A 17,925-nucleotide genomic window follows, 5' to 3' on the forward strand; every position below is an offset into this window, starting at 1 on the left:
TAGAAGACAAGATACTCCATTGGCTGAGATCCGGGTCGGGAAATTGACAGATTGTGTCAATCCCAGTGAGTCACAGAAGTCCTTTGCTGAGGTGCCATGACTGGTGAGAGAGGAACCCACACCCAACCAGGTGGCATGATGACAGTTGAAGTCACCACATATGAGGAAGAGAGAGTTGGGATGAGTGGATAGAAGTTGGCCCATGTTGTCAGACAGTGAAATGTAGATGGAGTCATCACTGTTTGGGGGACGGTACAGAACACATATGAACAAAAGGTGGGAGCGGAGAGGAAGCCGTAACCAGAGGTACTCCTGCGGGTGAGGAGGAAAGAGGGCAGTGCAAGGAGAGTGAGGAAGAGAGTTTTTGACAAAGATAGCCACCCCACCACCAGGCCGAGGCTCAGGTCTATCATACTGGAGGAGGGAGTAACCAGGAAGAGATATTAAGGAATCAGAGACATCTTGAAGGAGGAAAGTCTCTGTTAAGCAGATCAAGTCTGGATTGTCAGAAGCAACCTGTATGGAGAGATCAGTCAGGTTTGAGCGAAGGCCCCGGATGTTTGAGGTCCATACCGTTAATGAAGTGAGAGGGGGAGCATCGGGTACAGGACAGGGGAGGGGAGGAGTAGGGTAAGATGAAGGATGTGAGGGGGAGGTAGGGAGAGCAGTTGATAGTGTGTCAGATGTTGCAGAAGAGTTCCAAGAAAGGGAAGGATGAGGAGGATGAAAGGTGTGATGGTGAAGGGATGAGGCACAGTGAGGGGTTGTTTGAGGGGGGGAAGAGGAAAGTAGAAGGTTTGGGGGTGGTGGTATGAGATAGAAGGGAGACGAAGTGGGGAGGAGGCAGCTTGGAGGAGGAGGGGGGAGGAGGGAGAATTGGAGAGGAATGGTATGGGGGGAGAATTGAATGGGAGGGATTGGGGGGGAGTTTTGAAGGGGAGGAGTGAGGGGGGAGTTTAGGAGGGGAGGGGCAAGGGGGGAGTTTTGGAGGGAAGGGGCAATGGGGAAGTTTAGAAGTGGAGGGGCAAGGGGTGAGTTTAGGAGTGTAGGGGCAAGGGGGGATTTGGAGAGGAGGGGCAAGGGGGGAGTTTAGGAGGGGAAGGGCAAGGGGGGAGATCAGGAGTGGAGGGGCAAGGGGGGGAATAGGAGGGGAGGGGCAAGGGGGGAGTTTAGGAGGGCAAGGGCAAGGGGGGAGTTCAGGAGTGGAGGGGCAAGGGGGGAGTTTAAGAGTGGAGGGGCAAGGGGGGAGTTTAGGAGTGTAGGTGCCAGGGGGGGGGATTTGGATGGGAGGGGCAAGAGGAGAGTTTAGAAAGTGGATGATTAATGAAAGACGAACATTGATAACAAATTGGGTTTGTTGTGATTTTCAAGTTAGCAATCCGATTCAGAACGATGGAGGAGGGATGGAATGAATGTGAATTTAGACCATGTAGTGAGGGAGACGTATAAGATATTGAATTTCTTTTTTTTGAAGTGGAATGAGTTGGAGAGGAAATTGAGAAAAGCCTTTTAAATAGGAAGAAAAACAGCGTGTTGTAATATACCACTGAATAAAACACAGAAGGGGAAAGGTTAAACATATTTAAATAATATTTAAACAGAAACGTGAACAATCTTATCTACACAAAAATACCAACGGGGGGAGATCCGAGAGGGACCACCATGAGTCACGTGAACAGGGCAAACAGTGGATGGCAAGGAGATAATGGGGGTGGGGCGAACAGCACACCTGGACAGAAAATACAGGATGAGCCAACAGTACACGTGGAGAAAATAAAATAAATGTTTTTGTTTTTTTGTTTTTTGGGGGGGGGGGGTGGGGATTTAGAACGTTAGACAGAGTATTATGTTCGGGGTAGAAGGGAAAAAACCAAGAGCCAAGCAAAACACGCTTAAGTTAACAAAACACCGACGGGGGTACAACTACAAGGCCACACATGAGGAGCAGAACACGATTAATTAATTACGAGTTACAGGAAATTCAAACCAAAACTAACTATAATCAAACAATATCGCATGACTTAAAACAAATAATAGTTTCTGTACATTTAATAAGACAGTGTGGAAGTCTTATTACATTTTAGTTCTCAATTGACGAAAAATGCGAATGAACGTCTCGCGTATTTCTTGTATCCTAAACCCGAAAATCAATGGATTGACAGCAGCAGGTGTAACAACGCTAATTAAATCCATGATAAAACTGGCCCCTGGAAGGTGAACAAACCTTTTCAGTCCACCCATTAAAAAAAGTGCAATAAACTGTGCCACGGATGCAAACAATTGTGTGAAACAGGTGTGCAGGGCTTTCACATTCGCTTCTGTGGATGATTTGCGGCATTTCTGAACAATACACCAGGTGGAGACCAATGCCGTTAGACCGGTTAAGCCATACACAACATACGCAGCTGTGATGGAGTAAATGATTGAAAAATAAGCATTTCCACAAGCTGACTTTGCAACAGGTGAAATAGAGCAAAAACCATCTTTCACGACAACAGCTAGATCACAAAATACCAATTGAGTTGCAACCACAAGAAAGCTGATGCTGAGTAACAACCCAACGGTCCAAACCACAATAGCAAGTTTCACAGCACCACCTTTGTTCGCGATCAGAACCACGTAACTGTAAGGCCAGAAAATAGCCCAATGTCGGTCAACGTACATTAACCACGTGGTGAGAAACTGCTGAAACAGCGCGAAATATAAACAAAATATTTGAAACAAACACTCGCTAAATGATATCACGTGTCGTAATCCAATGATTGCACTCAAATAGCAAGATACTCCCACAATCCCCAAGCAGGTATCAGCGAGTGAAGACAAGGCAATGTATAGCAGCATCGGCGAATTAAATCTGTTATATAAACAAGCCATGATGACCCCGGAGTTGAGAGCGATTGAAATGCACATAATGATGGTAAAAATCCAGAGTACGACTCGCCCTCCATTGTCCAGAGGGATGTCCGATGTATCGAGTATGACCGTCAGAGGCAAAGAGACCACAGCCGTTGTATTCATTTATCCTGTATAAACACAATGCATCTTAAAGTGATAAAGTTATGGAGATGAAACTATCACTTTCACAAACACATAATTTGCATTTTCCACCGGAGGTTTATATTGCAATTTATCAATCAAATTGCACTCCTGAATATGAACTTTGGGACTATATCAAAAATTCTCAAATTAATTGAAGATGGAAGAATGTGTTCTGGATTTTAAAAAATTCCATTTTGACATCAACAGAATCAGGTGACCTAAATTGTCAGTTCAATCTTGCAGATCGGATATGAAAGCAGCGTCTATCATTTGTCTTAAACTGCAAATTGAGGAGTAATTACTTAATTAATATGTAACGTTTATGATAACTTTAACAACGGTTTATCAAACGTTCTTTTATGCAATGGCACACGCTAATCAGAACATGTAACATGAGCATCTCCCATTAAATATCATCAGCTCATGTATATGTTTTACTCCTTCCATGGAATAAATTGTGACCTTTGATCATAATGAAATGGAAAATAATTTTTAGACTGAACCATTTGTCGATCTTGCTCATACTGTCAAATCCTTGCACTTTGACGTGCATCATCTTGTTGAGATGTAAATACAGTATTTGTTTTGGCTAATAATTAAGGACTGAATTTAGTGCTAATGAAACAATCAATGTTTCAAGATAATGAAGCACCAATTAAGACTGACACACGAATAATTTACGATGATTCAAACCATTAATTTGCCTCTCAGGTGTTAACGTGAAACACACGAAAACATGCAATACACTGCAAAGTCTATCAACCTGTCCCATTATCTTCATTCCAAGTAACTAAGTAATAAATATTTCATGGACGCTGAGCTTAATTCCTTACCTGATAATGTGCAGATGGTCTGCTCTGCACTACGTTCTGGCCAGATAACTTTGCTCCGACTTTTGCATTATTTAAATAGTAAACACAACTCCCCAAACAAGGTGCTTTGATCCTGAGGGAGCGTTTTAGTCATGAAGCCTGCTGGGTGGATGCTTATTAGATGGTGAATGAAGTGAAAAAAATGCACCAATTTCCAGCAAAAGACTTTTCCTTGGCTCTGCTGCTTGCCATTCATTGTGAAAATAGTCTACATGGCACTTGAAAAATATAATAATACACAGTAGTTCTGCATTAGGGCAATGGCCATTGTTTCTGGAAATGTTTTCTGCCTCTGCGTCAAATCTTTCATGTGCAGATGTTGAGCCTTAAGAAGAAACTAGAACAATGTGACTGTGTCGCCAATATGCCTCTGCATAGTCCCACAATGGGTAGATGCCATCGTTTTCCAAAAAAAAAAAAAAGTTTTAATTTAAATACCTTCAGCTGTTTTGAAGTATCACAATTTCACCAGCCATGACAAGTTTCACATCGATCGGTGAAGCAGTTTCAGAGAAGGGATTTAAAAATATATATCAGCATTCAAGGTGCTATGGATGCCATACCACATGACATATGACTTTTTAAAATGTACACTCTGCATATGTATGGGTAGGGGATCACGTTTGTGAAGTTTCTTGTTGATCGGGCCCCATCCTATTCCTAATCTTCATAAATGATCTCTCTGACTCTTTGCAAAAGCCTCTTTATCTCTTTGCTGATGATGCCACCCTATGTGCCGTGCCATCCCTCATTCTTCTGATAGACAGCAGCAGCCTCTCCCCTCTCGTTAGACCTTGACAAAAATCACAAGCTGGTCAAACACTTGGAATATACAGTGCCTTCAGAAAGTATTCACATCCCATGACTTTTTTCATTTTGTTGTGTTACAACCTGAAAATGAAATGGATTAAATTGAGATATTATTTTGTCACTGATCTACACAAAATACTCCATAATGACAAAGTGAAATTTCATTTTTAGAAATTTTTACAGAATCATAAAAAATGAAAAGCTGAAATGTCTTGAGTCAATAAGTATTCAATACCTTTGCTATGACACTCCAAATTGAGCTCAGGTGCATCCAATTTCTTTTGCTCATCCTTCAGACGTCTCGACAGCTTGATTGGAGTCCACATGTTGCCAATTCAATTGATCGGACGTGATTTAGAAAGAAACACACCCTTCTACATAAGGTCCAACAGCGGAGATGCATGTCATAACAGAACTCCACCATGAAGTCCAAGGAACTGGCCATAGAACTCCGAGATAGAATTGTGAGGAGGCATAGATCTGGGGAAGGGTATAAAACAATTTCTAGAGTGTTGAAATTCCCAAAAGCACAGTGAGCTCCATCATTAGGAAATGGAAAGAATATGGAACTACCCAGACTCTTCCGAGAGCTGACCATCCGACCAAACTGAGCAACAGGGCAAGAATTTCCTCAGGGTCTTTAAGGGTCTTTGGGACCTTTTGTGTCTTTTCGGTCTTTGGCGTCTTTTGGGTCTGGCGTGGGTTTAATAAGCACCTCGTCTCAGCTCGGAAAGTTTACAAGAGATTTATTAATAGATAAGACTACATGCATGGAACATGCTGAAGTGGCATGTAGGACAGTAACGCTAGTATGTATAACATCACAGTCATTACAATAATGCACAGCCCGCACCAACATCTCGACCAGCACCAACCCGTATTCGGCTTAATATACTTTCCCCCAGGGTCGAAATAACTCATAACACAACTCCAAGTTGACAATAAGCCTCATCCTGAGAGAATGCTTTGCCAAGGCCCAACATGGGATATGGTCAACAGTTGATACTTTAGTCAGACAGTCAGACGCCAATGAGAATAGGTCACAGTGTCGCTGCTGTCACCATCAGAATAGGGAATTCAATGAAATCCCCCCCAGGTCTTCGGGGTCTTTTCGGTCTTTGGATCTTTTAGATATTTTCCGTCCTCTGGGTATTTTGGGTCCTCTGTTGGTCTTTTAGGTCCTCGGGGTCTTTTAGGTCCTCATGGTCCTCGGCATATTTTGGGTCATCAGGGTCTTTTGGGTCCTCAGGGTCTTATGGATCCTCTGGGATTTGGGGCACCAGGTTAGTTTGTTGGTAATCAGAAGGATTACCAGGCAATAAGGGTGATGACTACATTGCGCCTCCCCCTGATGCTGCACACCCCGTCCTTTGGGTCATTTTGGTTTGGCTCCTCCCCTCTCCCTCCCTGTTCCCGTTATCCTCAACTTCCCCTCCCCCATCATTCCCCTCATTCCTTCCCCCTCCTTCCCTTATCATCCCCTTCCCATCCTGTCTCCCCTCACTTATCATACCCCTTCCCTCTCCTTCCTCCACTCCTTCCCCCCCCCCCCCCTCCATTCCCCTCCCGTGCCCTTCCTTTCCCTCCCCTCCTCTCCTCTCTCTTCATATTCCTGGCACAATGCAACTACATTGCCTGGCAACGTCGGGTACTTTTGCTCGTGGAGAATACAGTGCAGAGGGGAAGAGGGAAATTCTGCTATGATTACTTACGTGATAAATAGATGGTATAGTATTTTAACCGACAGTTTTTTATAACCCTCCCCTCGCCTTTCCCTGGCCTCCCTCACCCCATTTTCATCTGTTTGACTTAAATTTGAACAGTATTTGCATATCAGGCCATTGAATTCAACCACCAATTTGCTCTGCTCAACGTAGGTGGCCTTGGTTTTCGAGGCAACTCAATTTTCCGGAAAGAAAACAGCCATCATCACCCTAGCTACCAATACCCACGAACAACACACACTCACCTCTCCACCCTACCCTCCTCCACCATCTCCTCAAAATCCCCCTTCAACCGTCACCCGAGCTAACAATACCCACGACAACCCGACACCACCCTTTCCCTCCCCTCCACCATCCTGTCACAATCCCCTATCAACCATCACCCGAGCTAACAAAACTCACGACCACACCACACCACCACACACAATCTCTCTGTTCAACTTAGGTGGCTTTGGTCTATGAGGCATCGCAAATTTCCAAAAAAAAAAAACCCATCAACCATCAACCAAGCTTACAGTACACAAGACCAACCACCTATACCCTCCTCTTCCCCCCCCCCCCTCCCTCCACCTTGTCCTCACAATCCCCCATCAACTATGACCCAAACTAACAATACTCACGACCACACCACACCATCACCCAACAATCATCACCCGAGCTAATAATACCCAGAAACCAACTCACACACCCCGCCCCTCCAACATCCCCAATCTTATCGGAATCCAAGCTCGAAATGCACTGTCTCTATATACTGTCGCCCACAGGATCACAGTGAGTTCACAATGTGATGTCACTGGCAAACTCGAAAATCGACACTCTAGGGCTTTTTTCGGCACTTTGTGATTCGCAAATAAAATAAAATAAAATTCCCTTCAAATTAGACTGTGATTAATGATTGTCAATGGTTTTCAGAAGCAAAATGTTGGTGTTTGGGTTCCCCTTTAAGGGTCTTTTGGGTCTTTGGTTTCTTTTCAGTAGTTTGGGTCTTTTGGTCTTCAGGGTGTTTTTGGTCTTTTGGGTGTTTTGGTCTTCATGGTCTGTAAGGGTATTTTGGGTATTTTGGGTCTTCAGGATATTTGGGGTCTATTGGGTCTCGGGGGTGTTTTTAACCTTTGGGGACTTTAAAGGATCTTTGGGGTATTTGGAGTCTTCAGGGTATGTTGGTTATATTGGGTTTTCAGAGTCTTTAAGGCTCTTTAGAGTATTTTGGGTCTTCGGGGTATTTTGGGTCTTCGGAGTCTTTTGGGTCTTTGGGGTCCTTTGGGTCCTCATGGTGTTTTGGTTCCTCTATGTATTTTTGGTCTTTGGGGTCTTTTCTGTCTTTGGGGTCTTTAAGGGTCTTTGGAGTCTTCAATGGTCTTTGGGATATTTTGGGTCTTCAAGATCTTTAACGTCTTTGGGGTCTTCAGGGTCTTTGGATCTTCGGGGTCTTTTGGATTTTTGGGTCCTTTGGGTCTTTGGGGTTTTTTCAGTCTTATGGGTAATATGGTCTTTTAGGTATTCGGGGTCTTTTTAGGGTTCGGGGTATTTTGGGTCTTTGGGTCCATTGGATCTTCAGGGTATTTCGAGACTTTTTTGTCTTTGGGTTATTTTGGGGCCCCAGGGTCTTTAGGTTTCTCTGGGTCCTTTGGGTCCTCAGTGTATTTTGGGATATTTAGGGTCTCATGGTCTTTAGGGTTCTCGGGGTCATTTGGGTCTTTTGAGTCCTCAGTGTCTTATTGGTCTTTTGGTTCCTTGGGGAGTTGGGGAGGGGGGTATTTTGGGATATCTGAGTACTTTAGATGAAGTATTTCAAATTACAATTATGGGTGGCGTCAGGTCAGCTGTCCAACCAATGGATGAAGACCGGACATACATACTCATACATACATACAAACACTTGCTCCATCAAATATAGATTATTATTATTATTATTATTATTATTATTATCATTATTATTATTATAAGAAAAACTACGAAATATTTTGGGTCATCGGGGTCATTTGGTTCCTCTGGGTCTTTTCAGTCTTCTGGGTCTTTTCAGTATTGTGGGTCTTTATGGGTCTTTGGGGTTTTTGGGGTCTTCAGGGTCTTTTCAATATTTTAGGTATTTAAGGGTTTTGTGGTCTTCAGGGTCTTTTGGGTGTTCAGGGTCTTTTGGGTTTTTCGGGTCTTGGGGTCTTTTTGGTCTTTTGTGTCTTTTGGATCTTTGGGTCTTTTCAATCTTCGCGACCTACGGGTGACCCTACGGGCGATCTTGTTCCAAGCATGCAACACATTTTTCTGCATCGGATATTTTCTGCCGACACAACTACTTAGACTTGGATAGCTTGCTGATTTCCTTTGGTCATATTCCTCTTGCTGATTTCTGTTCAACTTAGATGTCCTTAGTTTTTGAGGCATCTCAATTTTCCAGAAAAAAAAACATCAAACATTACCCTCGCAAACAATACCCACAACCAACCCACACCTCCTCTTTCAACTCCCCTCCACCATCTGCTCACAATCCCCCATCAAGCATCAACCCACCTAACAATACCCAAAACAACCCCAACCCCCTCTACTCCCTTCCACCATCCCTTTACAAAACCCTCATCAACAGTCATCCTAATTAACAATACACCACTACAACCCCCACACCCCCCCCCTCATCATCCCCAATCTGTATCGGACTCCAAGCTCGCAATTCACAATGTGAATACAGTTCACAATGTGACGTCACTGGCAATCTCAAAAATCGACAGTCTCGGTTTTTTTTCGGCACTTTGTGATTGGCAAATAAAAAAAAATTCCCTTCAAGTGAGACCATGATTAATGATTGCCAATGGTTTTTCAGAAAAATAAATTGAATTTGGGCTCCCCTTTAAGGGTATTTTGGGTCTTGATGGTCTTTTCAGTATTTTGGGTCTTTTCAATCTTTTGGGTCTTGATGGTCTTGTGGGTCTCCTAGATCTTTTCAGTGTTTGGGGTCTTTTCGGTTTTTGGGGTCTTTTCATTCTTTGGAGTTTTTTGGGACTTTAAGGAACTTTGGGGTATTTTGGGTTTTTAAGGGTCTTTGGGGTATTTTGGATATTTGGGGTCCATAGGGTCTTTGGGTCTTTTTGACATTTTTGGTCTTTAATGGTCTTCAGGGTCTTTTTATATGTTTGGTCTTCAAGGATCTAAGGTATATTTTGGGTATTTTGGGTGTTTAAGGGTCATTGGAGTATTTTGGGTTCTCTTGGGTCTTCGGTACATTTTGGGTCTTTGTGGTCCATTGGGTCTTTTCAGTCTTTTAGGTATTCGGGGTCTTTTAAGTCTTTTGGGTCTTTGGGCTCATTTTGGTCTTTGGGGTATTTTGGATCTTTAAGGGTCTTTGGAGGATTTTGGGTCTTCAGCATCTTTTGGTTCTCTTGAGTCTTCGAATTTTTTAAGGGTCTTTGGAATATTTTCACACTTTGGGGTATTTTAGGTCTTCAGGGTCTTTGGGGGTATTTTGGGTATTTTAGCTCTTCAGGTTATTTTGGGTCTTTGGGGTCCATTGGGTCTTTTTAGTCTTTTAGGTATTTTGGTTCCTCTGGGTCCTTTGGGTCCTCAGGTTATTTTTGGGTATTTATGGTCCTTGGAGTATTTAGGGTCCTCCTGGTCTTTGGGGTCCTCCTGGTCTTTTGGGTCCTCTGGTCTTCTCAGTCTTGTAGGTCCTAAGGGTGTTGGGGGGTGGGGGAGGGGGGGGAGAGTGGAGGGTCTTTTGGGTCCTCTGGGTACTTTAGGTTAAGTATTTCAGGTTACATTTGTGGGTGGAGTCAGGTCAGCTGTCCAACCAATGGGTGAAGAGAGGACATACATACATACATACATACATACATACATACATACATACATACATATACACAAACACTTGCTCCATTATATACAGGGTATTATTATTATAAGAAAAACTACGAAATATTTTGGGTCATTTGGTTCGTCTGGTCTTTTAAGGCTTCTGGGTCTTTTCAGTATTGTGGGTCTTTATGGGTCTTCAGGTTTTTTGGGGTCTTCAGTGTATTTCCAATATTTTGGGTCTTTAAGGGTCTTCGGAGTCTTTTGTGTCTTCTGCCTCTTTTGGTTCCTCTCAGTCTTTTGGGTTTTCAGGTCTTTTTGGTCTCTGGGGTATTTTGGGTCTTTGGAGTCTTCAGGGTCTTTTGGGTCTTTGGGGTATTTTGGATCTTTGAGTCTTTTCAGTCTTTGGGACCTTTTGGGTATTTTGGGGTCTTCAGGGTCTTTTCAGTAATTTTGAAAGACCCAAAAGTAAAGTAAAGGGATGGTGGAAGGGAGTAGAGGGGGTTGGGCTTGTTATGGGTATTGTTAGGTGGGGTGATGCTTGATGGGGGATTGTGAGCGGATGGTGGAGGGGAAGTGAAAGAGGAGGTGTCGGTTGGTTGTGGGTATTGTTAGCAAGGGTAATGTTTGATGTTTTTTTTCTGGAAAATTGAGATGCCTCAAAAACTAAGGACATCTAAGTTGAACAGAAATCAGCAAGAGGAATATGACCAAAGGAAATCAGCAAGCTATCCAAGTCAAAGTAGTTGTGTCGGCAGAAAATATCCGATGGCAGAAAAATGTGTTGCATGCTTGGAACAAGATCGTCCGTAGGTCCCGAAGATTGAAAAGACCCAAAGGCCCAAAAGACACAAAAGACCAAAAAGACCCCAAAAACCCAAATACCCAAAAGACCCTGAACACCCAAAATACCCTGAAGACCCCAAAACCCTTAAAGACCCCAAATATTGAAAATACCCTGAAGACCCCTAAATACCCATAAGCTGCCAAAGACTGAAAAGACCCAAAGATCCAAAATACTTGAAATACTTCATCTAATGTACTCAGATAAGCCAAAATACCCCCCTCCCCAACTCCCCAAGGAACCAAAAGACCAATAAGACACCGAGGACTCAAAAGACCCAAATGACCCAGAGGACCCTAAAGATCCTGAGACCCGAAATACCCCAAAAGACACTGAGGACCCAAAGGACCCAGAGAAACCTAAAGACCCTGAGGACCCAAAATAACCCAAAGACAAAAAAGTCTCGAAATACCCTGAAGATCCAATGGACCCAAAGACTCAAAATACCCCGAACACTAAAAAGACCCCGAAGATATAAAAGACCAAAATACCCAAAAGACTGCAAAAACCCCAAAGACCCAAAGGACCCAAACATCCAAAAGACCCCAAAGATCCAAAAGACCCTGAAGACCCCAAAGACCTTAAAGATCCTGAAGACCCAAAATATCCCAAATACAATTAAAGACTCCAAAGACCCTTCTTATATACCCTTATATACCCTTATATTAAAGACCCCAAAGACCGAAAAAACCCCAAAGACCAAAAAGACATAGAGGACCCAAAACACCATGAGGACCCAAAGGACCCCGAAGACCAAAAAGACTCTGAAGACCCAAAATACTCTAAATACCCTTGAAGACCCCAAAGGTTAAAAATACCCTGGAGACCCAATGGACCCCAAATATCCTGAAGACCTAAAATACCCCAAATACTCTTGCAGACCATGAAGACCAAAACACCCAAAAGACCAAAAACACCCTGAAGACCAAAAGACCCAAAATATTGAAAATAAACCAAAGACCCAAAAGATTCTTAAAGGGGAACCCAAACGCCAAAACTTTTCTTCTGAAAACCATTGACAATCATTCATCACAGTCTAATTTGAAGGAAATTTTATTTTATTTTATTTGAGAATCACAAAGTGCCGAAAAAAGCCGGAGACTGTCGATTTTCGAGTTTGCCAGTGACATCACATTGTGAACTCGCTATGATCCTGTGGGCGCCATACATAGAGACTGCATTTCGAGCTTGGATTCCGATAATGATTGGGGATGTTGGAGGGGGCGGGGTGTGTGAGTTGGTTTCTGGGTATTATTAGCTCGGGTGATGATTGTTGGGTGATGGTGTGGTGTGGTCGTGAGTATTGTTAGTTTGGGTCATAGTTGATGGGGGATTGTGAGGACAAGGTGGAGGGAGGGGGGGGGGGGGGGAAGAGGAGGGTATAGGTGGTTGGTCTTGTGTACTGTAAGCTTGGTTGATGGTTGATGGGTTTTTTTTTTTTGGAAATTTGCGATGCCTCATAGACCAAAGCCACCTAAGTTGAACAGAGAGATTGTGTGTGGTGGTGTGGTGTGGTCGTGAGTTTTGTTAGCTCGGGTGATGGTTGATAGGGGATTGTGAGTAGATGGTGGAGGAGGGTAGGGGGGTGGGGAGAGGTGAGTGTGTGTTGGTCGTGGGTATTGGTAGCTCGGGTGATGATTGATGTTTTCTTTCTGGAAAATTGAGTTGCCTCGAAAAGCAAGGCCACCTAAGTTTTTTTTTGTTTTTGGATACAGAGTCGAGGCTCGTGAAAGAGCTAACATTTATCAAACAAACAAATCAAAAAAACAAGTAAACAAAGTATATAAAAATGGGAGCGGTCGAAAAGATGGGGAGAGAAGGGGAGGAAGCACACAAACACAACATTTGAGGGCAGGGACATCGGGAGATGTGTGGGAGGCAGAGGGCCTGGGGGGAGGACAGGTATAAAACGCAAGGACACCAAGGACTTCCAGGAAAGAAGACAAAAGTCACCACAAAAAAGTGGATTTGGGGTGAAATTAGCGGGGGTAGAAAAGATCAAGGTTTTGGATTGGGGAAGATAAGAGATGGTGGTGAACAGCCGTTTTATAGACCTGGAGGGAGGAGTGGGATTGAAGAGAGTGAGGGAGTTTGTTCCAGAGGTGGGAGAAAAGAGGAATGAAGGAGTGAAGGTGAGCAGAGAGTCTTGATTTTGGCAGTTTAACCATAAGAGGGTTGCAGGCAGATCTTGTGCGACCTGCAGGAATATTTGGGGGACAGAGCCCAGAGAGAGCTGGGGGAGCAAGGCCGGAGAGGAGTCGGTAGAAGACAGAAAGACCACCAACCTGCCTTCGGTGAGTAAGTGCAAGGCTCTCGGAGATAGCATCATCGCAGGAGATTCCAATGATTCTGAACGCTTTGGTTTCAACAGCCTGAAGACGAGCTAGGTGTGAGGCAGGAGCACCAGCCCAGAGGGGAGAGAAGTATTCCATTGAGCTGTGGATGAAAGCCTTGTATGTGGTGAGGAGCTCAGGTGTGCCAAGGAAGTACTTCGCACGATGGAGGATGCCCAGTCGGCGACTGGCTTTGGAGGCCAGCTTGTAAATGTGGTTTTCCCAGGAAAGATCATGGCAGATAGTGAGACCCAAAAGCTTGAGTGACAGAACTTCTTGGAGAGGATTATTCAGAAAGTAGATGGGAGGGTTGTCCAGTCGGTCTTTTCGGAGAGACATCGTAAGATTGTGAGATTTGTCAGGATTGAAAGACATGTTCCACTTGTTTGCCCAGTCTGTGATTTTGTCCAGGTCTGCAGAGAGTGAGGAGGCTGCAGACTGCCGATCTGAGGGATGAGGAATGGAGCGGCAGAGAGTGGAGTCATCAGCAAAGAGATAGAGAGGATTTTCAAGAGAGTCAGAGAGATCATTGATGAAGACCAGAAAAAGCACAGGGCCCAGAACACTGCCTTGGGGAACTCCAGCCTGAACAGGAAGAGGAGATGAGAGAAACCCATTCAGGGCCACACGTTGACTACGACCAGAGAGGAAGTCCGCCAGCCATGCGTGGAGATTTCCATGGATACCAAAGGAGGAGAGTTTGGTGAGCAGAGCGTGGTGCCAGACCGTATCGAAGGCACGTGATATTTCGAGGGAGACAGCTCTAATTTCCTGTTTGGCATTGAGGACCTCCATCCATTGTTGAGACAGCAGAAGCAGCATGTCCAGAGTAGAGTGACCTGGTCTGAAACCAAATTGATGATCAGAGATCAAGCCATTGGAGAAGAGGAAAGATTTCATATCCGAAGCAATGATGGATTCCATGACTTTGCTGATAATTGGGAGAAGGCTGATTGGTCTGTAGTTGCTAGGATCTGTTGGGCCAGCATTATTTCCAAAGGAAATAATCAAGAAATCCAATGCAAAGCAGTTGTATCAGCAGAAAATATCCTCAATGAGAGATGGCAGAAATTGTGTTGTACCCTTGGAACAAGATCGCCCATAGGGTCCCCCATAGGGCAGGTACTCTGCTCATATAAAATAATAATAAAAACATATATATATGTATATATATATATATATATATATATATATATATATATATATATATATATATATATATATATATATATATATATACAGACTTAATAATAATAATAATAATTCATTTATTTTGTATAGCGCTTTTCCAGAAGCCCAAAGGCGCTTTGACAGAGTGGCAAACATAATGCATAACAATACATGAAAACAACAATTGCAAAAAGACAAGAATCAATAGGGAAATATTTAAAGCAAAAGGAGGGAGAAGGAGAAGAGATAGTCAGGGGTTAAATGCTGTGGGTTGAATGTTGAATGCAGTGTTGAACAGGTGGGTCTTTAGTGATGTTTTGAATGTGGTGAGTGAGGAGGAGTCTCTGATGGTGTGAGGTAGTGAGTTCCAGAGGGTGGGAGCAGCGATGGAGAAGGCCCTGTCCCCCCAGGATCTGAATTTGGTCCGGATGGAGGGGGTCAGGAGGTTGGTACCAGCAGAGCGGAGGTTGCGGGTGGGAGTGTGTCTGGAGAGGAGGTCAGCCAGGTAGGATGGGTCCAGGTTATGGAGGGCTTTGTATGTCAAGAGGAGGATTTTGTACTGGATTCTCTGGGGGATGGGGAGCCAGTGAAGCTTGTAAAGGACGGGGGTGATGTGGTCACGGGTCCGGGAATGGGTGATTAGACGGGCAGCGGAGTTCTGAATGTATTGGAGTTTATTGGTGATTTTTGAGGGTGAACCATAGAGGAGGCTATTGCAGTAGTCCAGACGGGAGGTGATGAAGGCGTGGATGAGGGTTTCTGCAGCCGTGGAGGAGAGGGATGAGCGGAGACGGGCAATGTTTTTCAGGTGAAAGAAGGCTGACTTTGTGATCTGTTTAGTGTATTTGTCGAAGGAAAGGGTTTGGTCAAAGATGACGCCAAGATTCCGGATGTGAGGGGAGGTGGATACTGGGATACCGTCGATGTTGAGTGCAAAGTTATGGGTGGATTTTGTGAGCGTTTTTGGGCCAATGATGATTATTTCAGATTTATCACAGTTAAGCTTGAGGAAGTTGATTTGAAGCCAGGATTTTATTTCAGTGATGCAGTTTGTCAGGATAGAGTGGGTGTCGGTGGAGACGGACTTGGTGGAGATGAAAAGCTGGATGTCATCGGCGAAGCAGTGGAATTGGAGACCATGACGGCGGATTAAGTGACCGAGCGGGGACAGGTAAAGGATGAAGAGGAGGGGGCCAAGAACTGAACCTTGGGGGACACCTTGGGGGAGGGGAGCAGTGGGGGATTTGCAGTTATTGATGGAGATGAACTGGCATCTGTCAGAGAGGTATGATTTAATCCAAGAGAGGGCAGTGCCGGTAACGTTAAAGGTGGATTCAAGTCGGGTGAGGAGGATAGTGTGATCGATGGTGTCAAAGGCAGCGCTGAGGTCGAGGAGGACGAGAATGTTGAGGTTGCCAGCGTCAGAGGAGAGGAGAAGGTCGTTGGTGATTTTGAGGAGAGCAGTTTCAGTACTGTGGTTGGACCGGAATCCGGATTGGAATGTTTCATACAGGTTATTGGCAGAGAGATGATGTTTGAGTTGAGTGGCTACAGCGCGTTCCAAAACTTTTGACAGAAAGGGTAGGTTGGAGATGGGTCTGAAGTTGTTTAGGGTGTCAGGGTTTAGACCAGGTTTTTTTAGAATGGGGGTAACAGCAGCAATTTTGAGGGATGGTGGGACGATGCCTGTAGACAGGGAGGAGTTTATTGTTGCAATGATAAGTGGAGAGAGAGCAGGGAGGGAGGCTTTGACAAAGCTGGAGGGGATGGGGTCAAGAGTGCAGGTGGCAGTTTTCATTCCTATGAGGAGTTCAGAGAGGTCAGTAGGGGAGATTGGGGAGAACCGAGACAGGGGATGGTAGGACAAGGGGGGGCAGGTGGTTGGAGGGGGAGCGGGTGCGGCGGTGGTCAAGCTGTTGTAGATGTTGTCAATTTTGCGTTGGAAGAAAGAGAGGAAGGAGATGCAGTTGTCTACTGTGAATGACTGGGTGGTGGTGTTCAGGGGGCGGAGGAGTTTGTTTATTGTCGAGAAGAGTGCTTTTGGGTTTCCGGAGCCAGAGTGGATAATTTGAGAGTAGTAGGCAGAGCGGGCGTGGGAGAGGGCATCTTTGTAGTGTTGTAGGTGGTCCTTGTAGGCTTGGGAGTGAACTGTGAGACCCGTTTTATTGCGGAGTCTTTCAAGTTGGCGAGCACGAGTTTTCATCAGGTGGAGTTCAGGGGTAAACCAGGGAGCAGAATGGGTGAAAGAAACTGTTTTGGTTTTTACAGGCGCAAGCTGGTCAAGGCAGGAGGAGAGAGTGTGGTTGTAGTAGTCAGTGAGGTCGGAAGGGGTGTGGAGGTCAATGAAGGGAGAAGTGGACATTTTTTCAGAGAGGGTGGATGAGAATGAGGTAGGTGAAAGAGCGTTTAGCTTACGGAAGTTGATTGTGCGATAATGCCTTGGTGTTGGGGCGGGGATGTTGATGGTCAGAGTGATGGCTAAGTGGTCAGAGAGGGTGAGGTCGGAGCCATAGAGATGGTGCAAATTTAATCCAGTGGAGCAGACAAGATCCAAAATGTGACCACGGATATGGGTAGGAAAGTCGACATGTTGAGTGAGGTTAAAGCAGGTGAGTAAATCAGTGAAGTCAGTGGTTATCGTGGAGTCAGTGGAGTCCATGTGGATATTGAAATCACCAAGGAGGAGGATTGAGGGGGAGAGGGAACATAGCTGGGTCAGAAAGTAGGAGAAGTCAGACAGGAATGATGGGTGTGGTTTGGGAGGGCGGTAGACGACAGCCATGACTGACTGCGTGCGACCAGAGAGTTTTAAAGCCAGGTGTTCAAATGATGGAGCAGATGAGATGGAGATGAGGTTGGTCTTGATGTCTTGACGGTGGATAACGGCAATTCCACCACCTCGGCCCTCCGAGCGTGGTTTATTGACGTAGGAATATCCATTGGGTGTGGTGAGGTTAAGTGTGTAGTAGTCCAGAGGTTGTTGCCAGGTTTCGGTGAGACAGAGAAAGTCCAGTTTGTTATCCAGGATGTATTCGTTCAGGATGAGGCATTTGTTGTTGAGGGACCGGGTGTTGAACAGGGTGAGCTTGATGTTGTTTTGAACAGCAGGGATGAATTCAGGTGACTTAGCCAGGGTTCGTAGGCAGGAGGTGCGATCGTGTGCGTTGCTGTGACCAGGTGCGCTGGGACGAAGAGCGAGAGTGCGCTGAGCCGACCAGAGGACGGGGATGGAGTGACCTGATTGCAAATAAACAAACTTACGACCGGAGCCACGGTGAATGTACCTGGGTCGTCGGAGGAGTCCATTTGATTTGATGGCAGAGATGCATGATGGGGTGGAGCGGGTATTGAGC

At 44.9% G+C, this 17,925-nt stretch overlaps 1 protein-coding gene across 1 annotated transcript; it reads right to left on the minus strand.

Annotated features, from left to right (window-relative positions):
* Window positions 1–2,073: 2,073 nt before the first annotated feature.
* Window positions 2,074–3,018, minus strand: LOC144892925 (olfactory receptor 4E2-like). Its single transcript, XM_078781534.1, has one exon. The coding sequence runs from the start codon at window positions 3,016–3,018 to the stop codon at window positions 2,074–2,076; it is 945 nt and encodes a 314-aa protein (XP_078637660.1).
* Between the last annotated feature and the right edge of the window lie 14,907 nt (window positions 3,019–17,925).

The sequence above is a fragment of the Myxine glutinosa genome, chromosome 1 (genome assembly GCF_964187855.1).
Source record: "Myxine glutinosa chromosome 1, kmMyxGlut1.1, whole genome shotgun sequence".
In the NCBI taxonomy this organism is placed as follows: Eukaryota; Metazoa; Chordata; class Myxini; order Myxiniformes; family Myxinidae; genus Myxine; species Myxine glutinosa.

Excerpts from the sequence above, each read along its gene's own strand:
- LOC144892925 (XM_078781534.1), bottom strand. The coding sequence starts at position 3,018 with ATGAATACAACGGCTGTGGTCTCTTTGCCTCTGACGGTCATACTCGAT.